The sequence below is a fragment of the Simochromis diagramma genome, unplaced genomic scaffold (assembly GCF_900408965.1).
Source record: "Simochromis diagramma unplaced genomic scaffold, fSimDia1.1 OVJJ01000304.1, whole genome shotgun sequence".
In the NCBI taxonomy this organism is placed as follows: domain Eukaryota; kingdom Metazoa; phylum Chordata; class Actinopteri; order Cichliformes; family Cichlidae; genus Simochromis; species Simochromis diagramma.
The window spans coordinates 2710717-2728987 of NW_024387030.1; the positions used below are offsets into that span (position 1 = coordinate 2710717).

Consider the following 18271-nt stretch of genomic DNA (forward strand, 5'->3'; position numbering starts at 1 on the left):
GAGAAAATACATTACCAAACATGATTGGAAGCGCTGTCCAATGCCTTTCGCCTCAGCTAATAAAAAAACTACAACTACCAGGGAGCACCGAGTCTCCCAGTTTCCGATTTACCGTTACCACGGGAGACCGAGGGAAGCTACAGGCTCTGAGCACCCAAGGCAGCCACCATTAGCTACGAAACATCGATTTTGAACTGTTTTCCAATATATTTGCTGATTTAACGTACTTTATCTGCAGGGAATCTTTAAATTTGTGAGTCATGATTTTATGAACGTCTCTAGCTGACGGTAACAGTTTACCATTGGCCACTTAACACTAGCCGCTAACTAGCTAAGTCAGCAATCTATGCTAAAGTAATCGTCACATTTACCAAATGCTGGAGCCTGGAAATTTCAATGTGCCTGTTATTTGTGTAATGTAACATTATCGCCACAACCATGTTTATATACCTCAGCAAAAAGGTAAGTTCGCAGTTATCTGACACAGCTCACTGGCCACAAGTACGCCAGGAGGACGTAGTGTTGGGTAACAGTTATCTCCCGTGTCTTGTAGATCGCTATTCCCAATAATATCCATCTAAAATGTGTGTCTTGGAACAAAGATCAAGGCTTCATCGCTTGCGGAGGAGACGATGGTCTTCTGAGAGTACTGAAGCTGGAGACTCAGACAGGTAAGATAGTTTAAAAAGGTGCACGACTAACAGAGGCATGCACACAGAAGGATTTCCTGCACCTCAGAGAAACCCTTTGATGGTTAGAGAAAGAATAAACAATGATTTGCGTTAACGTTAACAACTATAAACACGTGCAATTAGGATGGCCAGGTGTCCTCTTTTTTTAATGTGCGACTGCAAGGTAATTAATGTAAGATTATCCTCCAAAACTAAAAATTTAAACAGCATCCCACCTTTTGATTGGCTTTACAGGGTCTCAGTAAAACATGGCACACTCAAAGGAGCTTTAATCATCTTTCTTTTCCATTTTTAGTGTTCCATTCATCCTTCATCAGTTTGTCTTGACCATGTCTACGTGACTAAATTGACTAATTGATGCTGCCGTCTAATTGGTTGATGATATGTTTATGTTAAATGATAGTTGAATAGGTTAACCTAATGGGTGTACCTAAGAGCTGTTTTGCATAAACAACCTGCTTGTCACTGGTAGCATTACAGTATATTGATGTCACATTGTTGCAATGACGAATAACATCCCATACATTCAGCTGCTTTCATTTGTTACAGTCAAAGTTGTTATGTAATCCAAATGTGATTCGGATTTAAGGTATTTTGAAATGCTCTTAAAGCGTCTTGGAAATCGTTTTACACTTTCATAATACTGTTGGCTCAGCTCTTGTGCCGCTATGTTCAGTCAACCTGCTGTTGTTAGTTAGGGCCACTGTTTCTTAATGTTTGAGAAAATGTGTGAAATGATTGATGAAATTAGTGTTTTTTTGTCTGCTGCATTTTATAAGCCCTTTTTTTTAATTATGTTTTATTTTTCTTTATTAATTTATACCTTTGGACATTTATTGCATAATATTGTGATTTTATTATCCAATTCAGGGTCAGTTGGTGTACCTACACCAACTTTCACAGGGCAAGAGACTAGGTATATCCTAAACAGGTTGCAAGTAAAAAAACAAAAGAGAAAAAACAAACAAAATTTGATCAGTTTCAGCATCTTATGTCTTATTGTCTTCGTAGATCTTTTTGCATGATTTTTAAATCATTACTTTCATATTTACTTGTCCAAACCTATTTTGGGAAACATGATTGTATATTTGCTAACCATTATAAACACCTCTGGAACTACAGTTACTTGGTGATGATCTGATCTCTTTTACTGTCCTTTGTAAACAGATGATGCTAAACTTAAAGGTCTTGCTGCACCCAGTAATCTTTCAATGAACCAGACTTTAGAGGGACACAGTGGTGAGTTATTTTGTATTAAGTATTTTTTGGCCAGTTTTAGTTATAGGATATTAGTATTCACAATTCTAAAATGAGACGTCAGAAAATGATCTAATATTCAATAACTGCCTCCTATGCAGGTGCAGTGCAAGTGGTCACGTGGAATGAACAGCATGAAAAGCTGACGACCAGTGATCAGAATGGACTCATCATTGTGTGGATGCTTTATAGAGGTGATTATTCCATCCAGCTTGTACTGCTGCTCCTGGTGCAGCAGTATAAGCAGAGACACCCAGACCTCCCTTTCCCTGACCACATGCTAAAGCTCTTCCAGGAGAAGACTCAGGCGTTCCCAAGCTAGCCAAGTGTTGATTCTGTTCATGTTGATGTAGCGTCTTCAGTAGGAGAAACGTTTTATCACTCATCTAAGTGACTTCTTCAGTCTCAGCTGGCTGCAGGTTTCACCAGGCTTGTAAACAGTACATTTGCATAATGAAACTAGCACCACTGACATACAAAGGACTGTGAGGTCCGTTTCTTGATCATTAATATGCAAATTGTCGTGACCGTTCATGAACTACTGATCAATGGCAATTGATCAGTGGCCATGAGTACCATTCACAGAGAGTTGGGTAGTACCTTCGATTAAAGCATTGTAAGATGGTGAAAGACGCACCCTCAGGGCCTCCCATCAATTCAGAAATGGTCTTTCCCTTTTTATGTAAATGGTCTCCTTGACTACCCGCTCAAACCAGCGTTCCTCCCTGTCCAGGATGTGTACATCCTCATCATTGTCCTGGCCTGAGGAGTTAGCTCGTCTGTGTTGTGCCATCCACTTAGCCAGAGATTGTCTGGCTTCCCCGATGTTTAAATAATGGCAATCCTCCTGGGACTTTACAGCGCACACTGAATTACTCTGTTTGTGCCGGGGAACCCGATCTTTGGGGTGGACCAGTTTTTGGCACAGCATGTTTTGGGCTTTGACAGCCACAGAGACCCTGTGTTTAGAGAAAACGTGTCTCAGCTGTTCCGATACTCCAGACACATAAGAGATCACTAAAGGTTTTCAATTGAGCAGCAGTTGTCTTTTTTTTCTCCTGGATTGCTCGGAGCTTTCTTTAGGTTCCTTCCCAGCTTTGACAAATATCCAGCTGGGATAAGCACATTTACTCAGGGCCCTCTTGATATGATGTTCTTCTGCTTCTCTGGCCGCTGTATCTGTGTTGTAGTGTCCTGATGACACCCAGTTTGTGCTCCAGTGGATGATGAGAGTAAAACTTTAAATACTGATCCGTATGCGTTGAAAGTTGATCTCACAGCCCACATCCTGCCAGTGTCTTCCAGGTTACTTCCTTCAGAATCCCACAAGCTCGCCAAGCTTCATAGGGCTCCTTCCACAATCTGGTTCACACTTGGTTTCGAACTCATACAGTAACTCAGGTTCCTTCCTCATCAGATAGGTGAGATTTAATGTCCTTATAAGCAGTTTTAGTAATTGGGGAGCGAGCCATTAGAGCCTCTGACCCTGACATTGACCTTGGGTGTGACCCAGTCGACATGGCATCAGATACCTATGCCCCCTCTTATGGGTGGTGGATCCACAGGAGAATGAGGTCGTCCGTCTTTTGCGCTGGGCCAAGCCCAAGTTGTCAGGCGGTCACGCTCAATTACGTACTTTCACTCTGTGTCTGGGTACAGCGTGACCCAATGGTAACCACATGCCGGACAGAGTAAGTATGTCCTTAGTTCTTTTCTTTATTAGCATTATTTGATCATTACTGCATGCAGGCAAAATACAGAAACAGGTAAAAAAAAACATGTCTTTAACATTTTTTTTTGGTCTATTAAGGTGCATGGTATGAAGAGATGATCAACAACAGGAACAAGTCAGTAGTGAGGAGCATGAGCTGGAATGCAGATGGTCAAAAGATCTGTATTGTGTATGAAGATGGGGCTGTCATCGTTGGATCTGTAGATGGTAAACTGCTGCTTACTTAACAAAAATAATATTTGTGGAATTTTCTGAGTATGTAAATATGAATATATCCTTTATTATATATCCTTATCTCTTAAGGAAATCGGATTTGGGGTAAGGAGCTAAAGGGAAGCCAGCTTGCTCATGTGGCATGGTCGCCGGACAGCAAGATACTCCTCTTCGGCATGGCAAATGGTGAAGTACACATCTATGACAATCAAGGAAACTTCATAGTAAGTTTGTAAGCTTAAAAACAGTTAATTCTGTATGCTACTAGAATAGCTTTGCATGCTTCAGAGTTGAACATAATGCTGTTTTTTCTTATAGTTATAGTTCCTTATAGTTGAGCAGGTTAATGAATTGTCATAAACTCTAGTTTTCTAGCTACCTTAATTGTTTCCATCCCCATCTCCGCCTCTATTCCACTGTGATAAAGTATGACAGAAACTAGCATGACCATAAATAAACATGAAAGCCAGCTGAGACTCGATATAAAACAAGTGCATATAAAAGTATTAAATAATGCAACTATAATATTTATTTTTTAATTTTCCTTCACTGTGACTCAAGCAGAGGAAGGATATATGCTAACTCTTATTGACTCGTGTTGGCTTTCAGATGAAAATGACCATCAGCTGTCTTGCCAATGTGACTGGAGCTGTCAGTATAGCAGGTATCCACTGGTATGCAGGAAGCGGGGGTTACGTCGAGCCAGACTGTCCATGTCTCGCCATCTGTTTTGACAATGGAAGGTGTCAGATCATGCGTTATGAAAGCGACGAAAGTAAGCCACAAAAACAAAATTTAATTTCAAATTTCGTCACTCGTGTTAAATTAAACCTTTTTACAGTTCTTTTTTTTGGTCCTCATACCCCTTTTCTTCAGACCCAGTGTGCATTGATACTCTGATGAATGTGGTCAGTATCCAGTGGAACCACTGTGGCAGTGTGCTGGCAGTGGCCGGTTCCCTTCGAGGTGCAATGGAGAAAGAGTTCAATGTGGTGCAGTTCTACACTCCGTTTGGAGAGGTGAGCATTATGGCTTTGATATAAGATGGGATTTTGCTGTTCTATATACCATCTGGTACTCTCATTTGGATCCAGGTTAAGCATGCATAGGGAGCTGATATTGTTGGAAATCTTGGCTCAAAGTTCACTGATCAGAGGAGCCTGATTTTTGACTTACATAATTTTATCTAGACTTTCAACACATTTTGTACTGCTTAGTACAATAATCAGTAATCCTCAGTAATCTGCGAAAGGGCAACAATATCAGCATGATCTCAGTACTGAGGAGAGTCTGTACCATAGAACGGATTTAATCGATAAAGAAGATTTTACTCTGCAGCAACAAGCAAACAAACCCACTACACCAAATTAGTTTGTCTTCAACCATCTCTCCTACAAATGCACACTTTTTTCTTTTAAGCTAGCTTTGTGTAGGGGACCGATGGGTCATTTCAAGAAAATAAGTTTACAGTTGAAACACTGAAACTTAAAAAACCTGAAAAAGATGAAAAACCACTCTTATTCATATACAAAAATGGGCATTTCATATTCCACAGGTCTGATGAAAGAGTCAGTTTATAAAGATAACAGTTTTCCTGCAAGTCTCTAGACAGTGGAATTAGAACAGCAATTTTCTTTTTATTGTTGTTGTTGTTGTTGTTGTTGTTGTTTTTTGTTTTGTTTTGTTTGTTTTCACTTGCTTGTCAGCAATGCAAACCAAGCTCTGGATATAGATGTACAGGGACGATTCCAGGGAAGCAGTAGTGCAGTCTATTAGTCAGTCCCAGTGGGTGTTGGACTCCACCCACAAGTACAAGCCAGCAAGAGCTTGAGAGATGGATCGGTGCAGCATCAGTATTGTGGATGTGGATGCTGTATCAGTCTGTTTTGGTGAGGAGAGTTAAAATGTACTTCTGCTGTCACCTTTGACCACTGTTGGTAGTTACTAAAGAATAAAGTCTGGATATCTTTGAAATAAGTGTCAGAAAATGGATAGACAGTGTTCTTAAAGACAGCCAAACACTGTCTTTTAACTTTGTGCACATTTTGGACTGAAACCATTGTGATTACTGAAAAGAACTCTTTGGATGTTTGTACTTCACAGGTTTGGTTAGTTGAAGTGATATTAAAAAGTTGTGTGACATTTTTTTTCGTTAATGATCTTCTTTGTCTGTGCAGCATCTTAGAACTCTCAAAGTGCCTGGGAAGCAGATGTCAGGAGTTGCCTGGGAGGGAGGAGGGCTGCGCATTGCCCTGGCTGTGGAGTCCTTTATCTACTTTGCCAACATTAGACCAGATTATAAGGTGCATGCCAACACATGTGATTCATGAAAGATGTCTTTTGCCCTGGTGAACATGATGGTAAATCTCTAGGTTTATCATTGTTTGGAAGGTTTAATCTGCTTTGATAGCTAAAACAGTAGAGCTAAGCAATCTATGATCATATGTCTGGGTTTAGCTGTATCTATCCATCCTTTTTCTGTCTTGTAACAGTGGGGCTACTGCTGCAGCACAGTGGTGTACGCCTACACAAAGCCAGAACGCCAAGAGTACTGCGTGGTATTCTGGGACACTAAAAACAATGAGAAGTTTGTCAAGTATGTCAAAAGCTTGATGTCCATCACCACCTCTGGGGACTTCTGCATCCTGGCTAGCAAGGCAGATGACACCCAACCTCAGGTATGAGCGCCTATAGATTACATGACCTTAAAGTGATAGTAGAAGCAACCAAAATACTGACAGATCTCTCCTGTTTTCAAACACTACAGACTACTTTAATACACAAATTACTACTCTGTATGACTTTAAAGGTACTTTTTGTAATTACCCTCTGCAGAATTTTACTGAAAAATTTGCCACCAGGGGGAAGCCATTTACAAGTGGGTGTGTTCTGCTCTCTGATGTGTGCTACAGTGTAACTTTTGATATTATGTTTTAGCTTCTCACCAGGCTTTGCCTCTTCCTTGGCCACCACTGCAAATAAGAATATGTTAAATAAAGGTTCCACAGACTTACAGTGCTAGTCTTCTACTGGTGCTATTTGGAAAATAGAGCACTAATTTAACTAGTTTTTCTCTTCAACACGGCACGCACATTTTGGAAGTAAAGTCATAGATCTATGACTTTACTATATAATATTATTTCTTTAAATTGTGCTGATAATTTTTATTTTTGTTATTTTTGAAAGTTTAAAAATAACTCTTAAACACAAGAATTTACAAAAAGTATCTTTAAGGTTCATACTGAAGGGCTGGGCGATATGGACCAAAATTAGATGGATGGTTGGATAGCGAGAAAGAGAGACAGAGACAGAGAGGGTTTATGCAAATGCTATATTTAGATGGCTTTACATTCCATCAGACCGACTTAGAGACACGGGGGAAACAAATGCTAACAAATTATCTAACTATAAGAGCCGCAAAACAAAGAGTTAATTTATACCCAGAGTTAAGTTATTTTAACAAAATTAAAAATGACATAAAAAAATATTTTAACAAAAATCTTAAATATAACTAAACAGCATAAATCATTTTTACACTACACATTCCACATTGCATTCCCTATAAGGAATACTGAATGAGTTAAAGTAAATTAAGTTCTGAACATAGACAGGTTAACATTAAGTTAACTTCTCTAATAGAACTCATGTAGATTCAATAAATGTCAGATGTAATGAGAATGTATGAAAACAAAAATTTTCTTTTGTTACTTTGTTATTTCTGTTTTTATTTATTAATTGTTGTTTTTAAGTTTTTATGCAGTGTAACTAAGATAAAGATAATTAAAATGTGTTGTGTAGAGTATTGGTGCATAAAGTTACCAACTTTATAGTCTGCAAATGTGGCCAGGGTTTAAACACGAATAAGGCACATGCCATTTTCTGAGCGATAAAAATGATTGTTTTTAATTCCTTGACTTTGAAGAGTAATTTCCTTCTCAGTGTGCTCCAACTGCAAAACCTTGTTTGCTAAAATTTTAAGTTATTATTTGTTGTTGGACCAGAACTTCAGGTTCTGAGAGTTGGATACAAGCACTGGTGATTCTTTACATTGCTATGAAATTATGTTGCTATATCTTTTAAAAATCAATATATCGCCCAGCCATAGTTGTAGAGTTAGAGAAATCCAGCAACAGAGGTAATAAAAACAGTGGATTTGGACTAGTGTGAGGATCACAAATGTTTCTCTGCTGTTTTGCCTCCTGTTTTTTCTAATCCGTCGCCACACAGGAGGATGCTGAGGTAGAATCTGCAAGTCATGGGAGGGTAATGTACAATTTAAAAGCTCACACCCCCAAAAAAGAGGACAATTTGTTATGACATAAAGTTTTAAATTGACCTGCAGGATAATGTCACTCCATTTTGTGTTTTTCAGTATGTCCTGATTTTGTTCAACTCCATCGGGACACCACTTGACTCAAAATACATAGACATCGGTGAGTTTCATATGATGAGAAATACTTGTGGTGCAGCATTGGTATGATTAAGGCCACTGTTTGTCTTTAAGTCAGTGTGAGAGATCACACCACATTCATAGAGACATAGCTTACATTCTACCTCCAGCCACCCAGCTTCCTTTAGCACTGAACACTGGCTGCCTTTATGTTGCTCAGTGGGCTTTGCATATCCCAACTTGATAAACAGCGTTAAATGAAGTGTGTGTCAAACAGTAGGTCTGGAGACTGTTTGAGAATTTCTCCACAAAATTTAATTTGCAGAAAATGTTCAAGGTGTGCTGTGAGATTACTGCTGTCACCCACAATAACCTTGAGCATCTGTATGAAATGAGGGTCCTCTCAAGGGCACAGCATGCTTTTACATATTGAGATCCTGATGTTTTAACCACGGAGAAGCTTTGATCTTTTCAGAGCTGGCACGGTTAGATTCACACAGTCCCATGCTGTTATATATTTTAATCTTCTCCCTCATGTGATGCTCACTTTTTTATTTCTTCAGATCCAATGTTTGTTACCATGACTAAAACCCACGTTATCGCTGCATCCAAAGAAGCTTTCTACATGTGGCAGTATAGAGTGGCAAAAAAACTGACCGCCCTGGAGATCAACCAAGTGACAAGAACAAAGAAGGAGGGAAGGGAAAGGTGAGCTCACATGTTGCAAACTGGTCACAAGGACTGGATGGGTATAGAACAAAGCCAGGTATTAGCCAGATAGTAAATCATGGAAAGATACGGGAAGGCCAGGTCACCACAGTGTTAGAATCTGTGAGCCAGTGGATGAAACCACAGGTTTACTGTCTCACTGTTGCTGTGTGAGACTTGATAATGACAGTGCAATAAAAAGGCTTCATTCATGTGAGTTTCCAGACCGGCGGCTTGGTGTGAACTAATGTTCTGCCAGATCTATCCTAACACCTGGATTACAAGTCACGTCAGGTGAACTAGAAGCTGTTTGCCTGTCTGGCTGTCTGTCTCTGTGGCTCCTTCTCATGTGTTCTGACTTCCTGCACCTCCAGGGTCTATCACATCGACAGCACTCCATCTGGAGCTAGTGACACCAGCCCAGATTTCACAAAGGCCTTCACAGTAAGAACGTTGTGTATCTCCTGTCTTACATTTCAATAAAGTGACACTTCTTCTGTTCTAAACTTAACACTTATTATCTGATTACATTCAAATTAAACACTCTTATCTCTGAACTCTCAAGTGTTTCTGTTAATGCAATTAAAATATACAGATAAATGGCTTTAAAAGTACTTATTTAACTACTGACTGGTGAGAAAAGGATATTTTTTATAATTTAAAGTAAGATGAATTATTGGGATTCTCACGTTGTGTATGTGCACTTTTGTTTTATTTCAGGCAACTCGAGATCCCATCTGTTGCATTACAGCTACAGATAAGACCCTGATTGTGGTATGTACAAACCTGAATTTATAAAAGATGCACATGAACAAAAATACAGACCGCAGAAACTTAACAACCTCACACCCCCAAATACAGCTGATTAAAGCTGTAACTATTGCATGTGAATTGTGTGCCTCCTTTCTCTCTGTCTCGTGCTCACCCTCCCCAAGTAAAGTCTGAATGTGAAAACATTTCTTCATAGTTAAACAAATATTAACCAGAGTTTTCTTCAGTCTGAGAGGCTGGTCTGTGACATGATTAAGCTAGCTATAACTGGAGTTGATTCATATGAATATGTTGTTTTATATGTTTTTTATATAATTTGTATATGTGAACATTCATATTTTCTTTGCTTGCTGTATCCACGTCAGTCTGGCAATGAACCATATAATGGAATCAAGAGTAAAATAACTGTGTGTACGTCTTCACAGGGTCGTGAGTCTGGCACCCTCCACAGATACAGTCTCCCAAATGTTGTTCTCGTCCAGAAGTACACTTTGAACAACAGAGCCCATTATCTCTCCCTAAACTGCAACTCAAGGTAAGTGTTGGTGTTTTATGGTGTTACAGATTAGCACCAGTAACAGGTGTGCTTTACTGAGTAATTTTAGGTTGTATTTTTGAGTCTAATGTTGTCGTGTATAATGCTTATTTTTCTTCAGTCGTCTGGCCATAATCGACATCGCGGGCATTATGACTCTGTTGGATCTGGAAGTTCACACTTCCACAGATAATGGGACAGGAAACCAGCCATCCACAGGAGATCCATCTAAGTTTGAGCGCAAAGATGTTTGGGACATGAAGTGGGCAAATGATAACCCTGATCTGTTTGCTATGATGGAGAAGACCAGGATGTATGTATTTAGAAACTTAGACCCAGAGGTGAGTCCCCAGACAGTATGCCTGATGTACAGCTCCAACTTAGACTGCACTAACATTAATGTTATTCTTAGTGAGGGTAATTTGTTTATTTAAAAAACAGGAACCCATCCAAACATCTGGATACATCTGCAACTTTGAAGATCTGGAAATCAAATCTGTCCTACTTGATGAAATCATGAAGGTAAATGTCTGAAACAAGTTGCATGAAGCCCAAATATAATATGTAATGCAGTCATATTTATTTTTAACTATCTTTACACAAGTATGTCTGTTTTTGAAAGACTATAAGATGTTAAGGGTGAATATGTAGGCATTTTATTTGGAAAGTTCAGTGCTAGCTAGCTAATCTTGACTCAGCTCAGCCGACTCGGACAGGTCGGTTTTAACACGTATCCACATCATTCAGCTGCTTTTCCAGCAAGTTCCTCATCCTGCACTCAGTCTACAGTTCAATCGCCCTGCGTAGGAGCTGTGACAGTAGTTCTCACTTGCTCTGCAAACTGCACAGACCATTACTCTTAACTGCTGCAGGTTCTGGTCAGACTGACCCACAGCAGTTTGACACTGTGACCTTGGCAATCACCTAAATTATTGACTATGCCATGGCCCCAGCGACTGAAATTTCAAAATAAAATATTTGACACTGCTATTCTTAATTATCATTTAAATAAGGAATATTCCATTACAGGATCCAGAGAGACCAAACAAAGACAACCTCATCAACTTTGAAATCCGCTCCCTGAGAGACAGTCGGGCACTGATTGAAAAAGTGGGCATTGAAGAAGCTTCGCAGTTCATTGAAGACAATCCTCATCCAAGACTTTGGTAATTAAAAAACTTTCCACCTCTGTTCTTAATTCAATATTGTTTTTTTAAAATATATATATGTAGTAATCAAGTCTTTATTTTATCCTTTTCATTCTTTCAGTGTTCTGCTACAATTTCCTTTTGCAGTGATTAAATTTTCTTTGCATGTTTTGGTGCTACATTATTTCTGTAAGCCAAAGAACACTCTCCTTTCTAAATCTGCCAGGCGTCTGCTTGCTGAGGCAGCCCTCCAGAAACTGGACCTTAAGACGGCTGAGCAGGCTTTTGTCCGTTGCAAAGACTATCAGGGCATTGAGTTTGTCAAGCGCCTGGGAAACTTGCAGAGCGAGCCAATGAAGCAGGCTGAAGTGGCGGCTTACTTTAGCAGGTTTGAGGAAGCTGAACGCATGTACCTGGATATGGATCGCAGGTACAGTGGCTTTTTCTGGTATCCAAAAAAAATCTCCCTACTACCTCCCATTTAAATTTCCTGTAGTGAAGTGAATTATTAATGTTGCTCCAGTACATATTTCTTCCCCCATCATGTGAAATATGGTGCAAAATGACCATGTCTGTCGCTGCAGGGATCTCGCTATCAGTCTCAGAATCAAGCTTGGAGACTGGTTTAAAGTGTTGGCCCTGCTCAAAAGTGGTTCTGGGGACAGTGATGATGCTCTGCTTGAACAAGCCAACAATGCCATCGGAGACTACTATGCTGACAGACAGAAGTGGTATTGAAGTTTTATTCACCCCTTCTTTCTGAGGTTGTTGATTCTCTTAGTTTACTCAGTGTAAAATGTTACTTTTTACAATCTAATCTTCAAGTGTTACTGGTTTCATTTTTTCATTTTTTAACTTTATGATACATGCCCACAGAATCTGTCATTTTCATCCTTCATCGTCTATCAAATCAGATCTACAGTGCATTCATTTGTACGGATGGGATGAGGTGGCCAGTTCTCAGTTGAATAAAGTTGAACTTCAGGCTACTTTATGCAAACTAGAGGTGTCCTGTGTAACCGAGTGCCTCTGGATACCTGCAGACAACTTTTAACACATATGCAACCACTTCATGTTAATAATGAAGTGGCTGCTAAGGCCTTTTCAATCTGATCCTGAACAGAATGTAATTGAGGAAGACATTACTAGAAATAAAAATGGAGACAATCATGGAGGCGACGAGATGAGAGGGTCTGCGTCGACTGCTCCTGTATGCCAGCCATGAGGAGAGGTGTACCGGTATATCTGGTCATCAGTTGTTAGACCTCAAATTGTGGCTCTGACCTCTGTTGTTTGTGATTATTCATTTTAGAGATTATGTGCTCCTGTCATACAGTCATCAGATGTGTCTGTCAGTCTGAACAGCTGGCTCAGTCTCACTCGGAGAACACTGGATTTAAGAGCTGACTGAACTGGCATGTAGTGACTATTGTTTCACTTTCAGATTGATTGTCAGCTGATTGTTTACTGCTGTGCAGGAGACTGTCTAATATTTTCACATCTTTTATGTTTCGTAAACCATTTTTAACTCGTTATCCAAGTACACTCCTTGTTGGAGAAAATTGTTGGGAAAACATTTGATTTAATCTGAAGCACTCGAACTCTTGGTTGGCAAAATGGATCAGCTGGATTGGGAGAGAAGTGCAGAGAACAGCCGCAGCTTTTTTTTCCCTTTTTAAAAAAAAAAAAAACTTTAAATATGATTTCTTTTCAAGGGTCAGTGCTGTGCAGTACTATATTAAGGGTCGTAACCAGGAGAGACTCGCCGAATGCTACTACATGCTAGAGGACTACGATGGCCTTGAACGTTTGACCGCCGCTCTGCCAGAGAATCATAAGCTGTTACCGGTGAATCAGATGCTCTTGGATCAAATATATATATAGATAGATAGATAGATATGTACGGTGCCAGTTTCTTTAAATATGTTACCTTAAATCACAATCACTCTTCAACATCTTTTCTATATTTATGCTGTAGGAGATCGGTCAGATGTTTGCTACAGTTGGCATGTGCGAACAGGCTGTGAACGCCTACCTGAAGTGCAACCAGCCCAAAGCTGCCGTCGATACGTGTGTCCATCTGAACCAGGTGAGAGGTGGAAAGAAAAACTTTGGCGCCACAATTTCTGAGCAACGCTGAGTGATTTACAGTCAGTGAGCCTCCTGCTGTCCTCCCACTCCCAACCTATGCCTGAGTGATATTTAGCTCAGGGGTGTGAATGCTTATCTCAAAGTCACTGGATTCTTCCAGTGTAAATGTTGGCCCAGGAAAATAGGAACGACACCTGAAAAACCAAGGATGGAGCTGTCTTACAGGTAGATTTAGTTTAAAGGATGTTAAATCTGTGCTTTATTGGCGGTCTCCTCTTCTAAAAGAATATGTCATTAGGAGCCCCAGCTTCCTTCCTTAAGGGCGGTTTCTCCTGCTGTGTTAATGCTGCACATTTGACAACAAAACAAGCAAGCTGTCAGCTACTTTGCCTTTAACCATCTTGTTGTCTTAGACCCCAGATCTCTGAAAAACACAGTGTTTGTGCCTAAATTGTCCAGATCTGCTCTCCAAACCCGTCATGACACACTGCTGTTGCTTTTGTGACGAGATAATTAAGAACAGCAGTGTTACATCCGAGTAATGCCCATTGGGTTCGGGATATTAGTTGCAGTTCTAACATGGATTCATGTTAAAAACTGTGATTTCTCATAATAATTATAGAAATACATTATTTTTAAATGACCATTTTCTCTCGAAAGTTTTTTATTTTATGGTTTAATCATAAATTTTTAAATTTATGATTAAATTTTAAATTAAATCATAAATAAATTACAAAAACAAAAACCTTTTGCCCATGAGAGATTCAGTTCTGATCATTCTTTTTGTGACAGATTCTATAAGCACTTCCCAGAAATAATAGCTTATTGTAATCTCCCTGCTGGGAGGCATTGTACACAGAGGGACAACACAGAGAGACAAACAACCAATAGTCATTTTCACACTTACAGGCAATTTGGAAACACTAATTTACTTATCTTGATGAACATGAACAACGTTTGACAGTAGTAGGAAGTACCTGGAGGAAGCTCGCACCCACATGAAAAAGATGATAAAAAGACATATTTACATTTTTTTTTTTTTTTTTATTTGTATTGAATGTTTTTCCTGCAGTGGAACAAAGCAGTGGAACTTGCCAGGACACACAATATGAAGGAGATTAAATCTCTCCTTTCAAAATATGCGTCACATCTTTTGGAGAAAAATAAAACTCTGGAAGCAGTGGAGCTGTATCGAAAAGCTCACCATTTTCTTGATGCAGCCAAACTCATGTTTAAGGTAAGTCAACATTCTTTTTCATGTAAACCAGCTTTATAGATTAATTTTAAACACATATATAATTTTTATTTTGCTGTATGTTTTCATTAGTCAAGTTAGGTCCTACATTTAATATGGACTTAAATTAGAAAGTCCTTAAAAAGTTAAATGTACCATGCCTTTACTCACACTTTGCCTCAAGTTTGCCAAAGTGTATTAACTCTTTACGCCTTGAAAGCCTACTAGGAGCATCCCTTAACGATATTTCCTGAATGGTTCCTGTCATATTTCAGGCTTTTTTATAAAACAAAATGACTGGGTTTGCATGAGATGTCAGTGAGGGTGGTCTCTGCTTGTGCAGCTACGTTTGGGGAAAAAAAAGAGAAACTAAAAGTCGTCAGATCACGTTTTTATTGAGGTCATCAAATATTATCTTTTTGGGAAAAGAGTTAACAAATAAAGATTCTGGTTCGTTCCATGAAAGATTAGTCAGTGCTTTGCAAATTATGTTGACACAGAACAAATCACATCGGGAAGATAGGCCTGGTATAAACTTGAAATAAAGCAAATAAATAATACTTGTTGATGTAATACATTTGCAAAAGTTCTGAAAACATGTTTTCACTTTGTCACTTTACGCAACTGAGTGTAGGTTGCTGAGAAAGAAAAATACATTTGTGAAAGTGTAGCTTATGTTTGCAGATAGCAGATGAGGAGGCAAAGAAAAGGACACGACCTCTGAGGGTGAAGAAGCTCTACGTGCTGGCAGCACATCTAGTGGAAAATTACCACAAGCAGGTGAAGACGTCACAGCAGAGCAAAGGCAAAGGAAAGAAGACTGAGGTAAACCATGTGCACACGTACTATTCCAAATCTTTCCAGTGCATTAGACATTTTTCTGCTGTAACTGTTTGAATAAATTATTTGTGATGTGTTTCAGAGAAAAGAGTCATTCTTGTGCTTATGTGGAAAGACGTCATCTGTTTATGCACAGAGGTTTGTGTTCATATCATTGTGTGTATCTTTGTCTGTAATTAGGCGACGCATGCACTTGCTAGCCTGCTGGAGGAAGATGCAACATCTGCAGACAATCGCATTGTGGACAATGCCTGGCGAGGAGCAGAGGCATATCACTTCTTCCTGCTCGCTCAGAGGCAGCTGTACGATGGCTACTTGGAGAATGCCATGCGCACAGGTGCCAAATCACTCCTTAGTACTTATTATATTACTTACATTATATAATCATACTTTATATTCTAATATATACACATTGATTTACCTTTTTTGTTTTTCTCTCTAAAATGTGAGAATTTTCTGCTTCTCTGTTTAAAAAAAAAAAAAAAAACTGATGCAAATGAACTTGGTTTTGTACTTTAAGTCGAATACAAAATACCAACAAGAAACCTTTCTGCTGTTCTGTTTCTGCTGCTTTAATCTGCTGAATTCTTAAACTGTACGAAATTGAGACACAGTGAAAATATTTTTTTCTTGACTACACGAGCATTTTTGCATGTTTTGTACTGTTCTTTGTGTCTTTTAAACTGTGTGTTAGGGCTGAGCAATTAACCAAATGTCTATTTTATCATTTCCACATGCTCCAGCGGTGTGATGAAAAAATCACTGTGTTAAATTTTTCCCATTTTCCCTTTCAGCTTTTTTCTTTACAGCTCATTTCCTTTACCTCTGTTGGATTTTTTTGGACCACCAGTGTGGCCCAAAATTACTGTAGTTATTATTTGCTTATTTAATAATGGTCATAATTGAGAAACTCTCTCATTTAGTGTAACATATTTCAAGACTGCTTATTAGGCTAAAATGTTGCCCTGTTAATCTAAATCTCATTATAGCCAATGGGGCGTTGCCAGGAGATTCCCAGTTGGCATGAGGAACAGCCATCAAAAGCAGCAATATTATAAAAACAGGAATGAGTTTACAGAACTCACCTTCTCTCTGTCACCCTTACCTATAGACCTTTATGCTCTCGCCACAGTGTCCCTAAAGGTGCACAAAGGCTTGCCCTTCTCTCTCTAAGCAAGACGTGGAGTGTCTACAGTGCGTGCTTCTCTACACATAAGTTTGGACAAGTCATCAGGTGTAATGGATTGTCAAAGTTCGTTCCTGTTTCTTTCATTTAAGGAATATTTCTAAATTGCGACATATGGTCTCCCTAGCTGAACTGGAAAAAATTGTCCATGCATTTGTGTCATCGCGTTTAGATTATTGTAATTCCCTGTTTACCAGCTTGGATAAATCATCTCTTTCTCGCCTCCAAGCTATACAAAACGCAGCAGCCAGACTACTAACTCGCTCTAGCAAGCGAGCTCACATCACTCCTAATTTGTGTTCTTTACATTGGCTCCCAATAGATTTTAGAATTCGTTTTGAAATTATTGTTTTAACGTACAGAGCACTAAATGGCCAAGCCCCAGATTATTTATCCAAGCTTCTCACAAAATACACTACTGCTTGCCGTCTCCGCTCACAGACTCAGTTTGTTGGTTGCTCCCAGAACACGTCTGAAGATGAAAGGGGGCGGAGCCTTTCAGTCTGTGGCACAAAGGCTGTGGAACAGTCTACGAAACATATGCCACAGCAATATAAAAAAAAGAAAAAGCAACAACCCATTTTTTACTTGTGCTTATGACTGAAGAGTTCTTCCTTCAGTCTCTCCACCATCTGCCCTTTGCTATGCACGTTTGTGAAAAATCCATTGTTAGGTGGCACTTATTTTTCAGCTGCATCTCTTTCCTTACTTTCTCCCTGTTGCTTACACCTTTCCTTTAAGTAAGTAAGTAAAGTTTATTTATTAAGCGCTTTTCATAGACAGGTAGTCACAAAGCGCTGCACACAGAGATTAAAATAAAAAGTACGATAAATAGCAAAATGCACAATATACACAATAAAGAGTTTAAATGTAAATTAAAAAATAAAAAATGTAAAAAGCATTGGTCAACAGAAAGCTTGTTTAAACGTAAAGTTTTTAACTGTTTTTTAAAGGATTCCACAGAGTCAACCAAACGTAGTTGTAGAGGTAGACGGTCGCGGCTGCTGAGTGACCCCTCATGTGGGACCCTCGTCAGCTCTTTCTGGGATAGTGACGCGGCTGCCCCTCTGTTGGTCTTCCTTGGTCTCTCGTGTTCTGAGGGCCTCTGGATGTCTGGAGTCTTGATCTCCTCCATACCTGCTTCATGCCCTGGAAGACGGGGCTGTGCCACACTCTCTAGCAGATCATTACATGAAGGAACCTTTTAAAAACAAGCGCGTTCATGCTCAAGGTGTACACACGGGTGCTCACACACACAAACTACACCTTTTTGGCTCCTACCTCAAAGCACACTGTGTGCTGTCGATCTTACGTGCTGACACAATAACGTTTAATAAATAGCATTTACTGTTATATTCACATAGATCATCATGATGTTGTTTATTCTATTGCTCTCATTTTCTTCTGCTTGTTTTCTTTTTTCATTCTCAACAAGTGATCCAGGTGATTGATATATGTATTTTTTTGTCTGCTT

The 18271-nt window shown here is 39.3% G+C and overlaps 1 protein-coding gene across 2 annotated transcripts; it reads left to right on the top strand.

Moving 5' to 3' along the window:
• The first annotated feature begins 88 nt into the window (after positions 1 to 88).
• Positions 89 to 17322, top strand: wdr35 (WD repeat domain 35). Of its 2 annotated transcripts, XM_040042447.1 has the most exons (26): positions 89 to 462; positions 554 to 671; positions 1860 to 1931; positions 2051 to 2143; positions 3760 to 3888; positions 3985 to 4118; positions 4504 to 4669; positions 4771 to 4913; positions 6072 to 6197; positions 6387 to 6572; positions 8122 to 8157; positions 8267 to 8327; positions 8848 to 8992; positions 9367 to 9436; positions 9713 to 9766; positions 10189 to 10298; positions 10420 to 10639; positions 10740 to 10820; positions 11328 to 11464; positions 11673 to 11876; positions 12031 to 12177; positions 13162 to 13294; positions 13425 to 13535; positions 14610 to 14774; positions 15456 to 15596; positions 15792 to 17322. In XM_040042447.1, exons 1-26 carry the CDS (start codon positions 439 to 441, stop codon positions 15993 to 15995), a joined length of 3210 nt encoding a protein of 1069 aa, XP_039898381.1. In that variant the 5' UTR covers positions 89 to 438; the 3' UTR covers positions 15996 to 17322. The 2 variants fall into 2 exon arrangements, with proteins under 2 accessions (XP_039898381.1, XP_039898382.1); XM_040042448.1 differs by lacking the exon at positions 8122 to 8157 and having other exon boundaries at positions 90 to 462.
• The last annotated feature ends 949 nt before the right edge of the window (positions 17323 to 18271 follow it).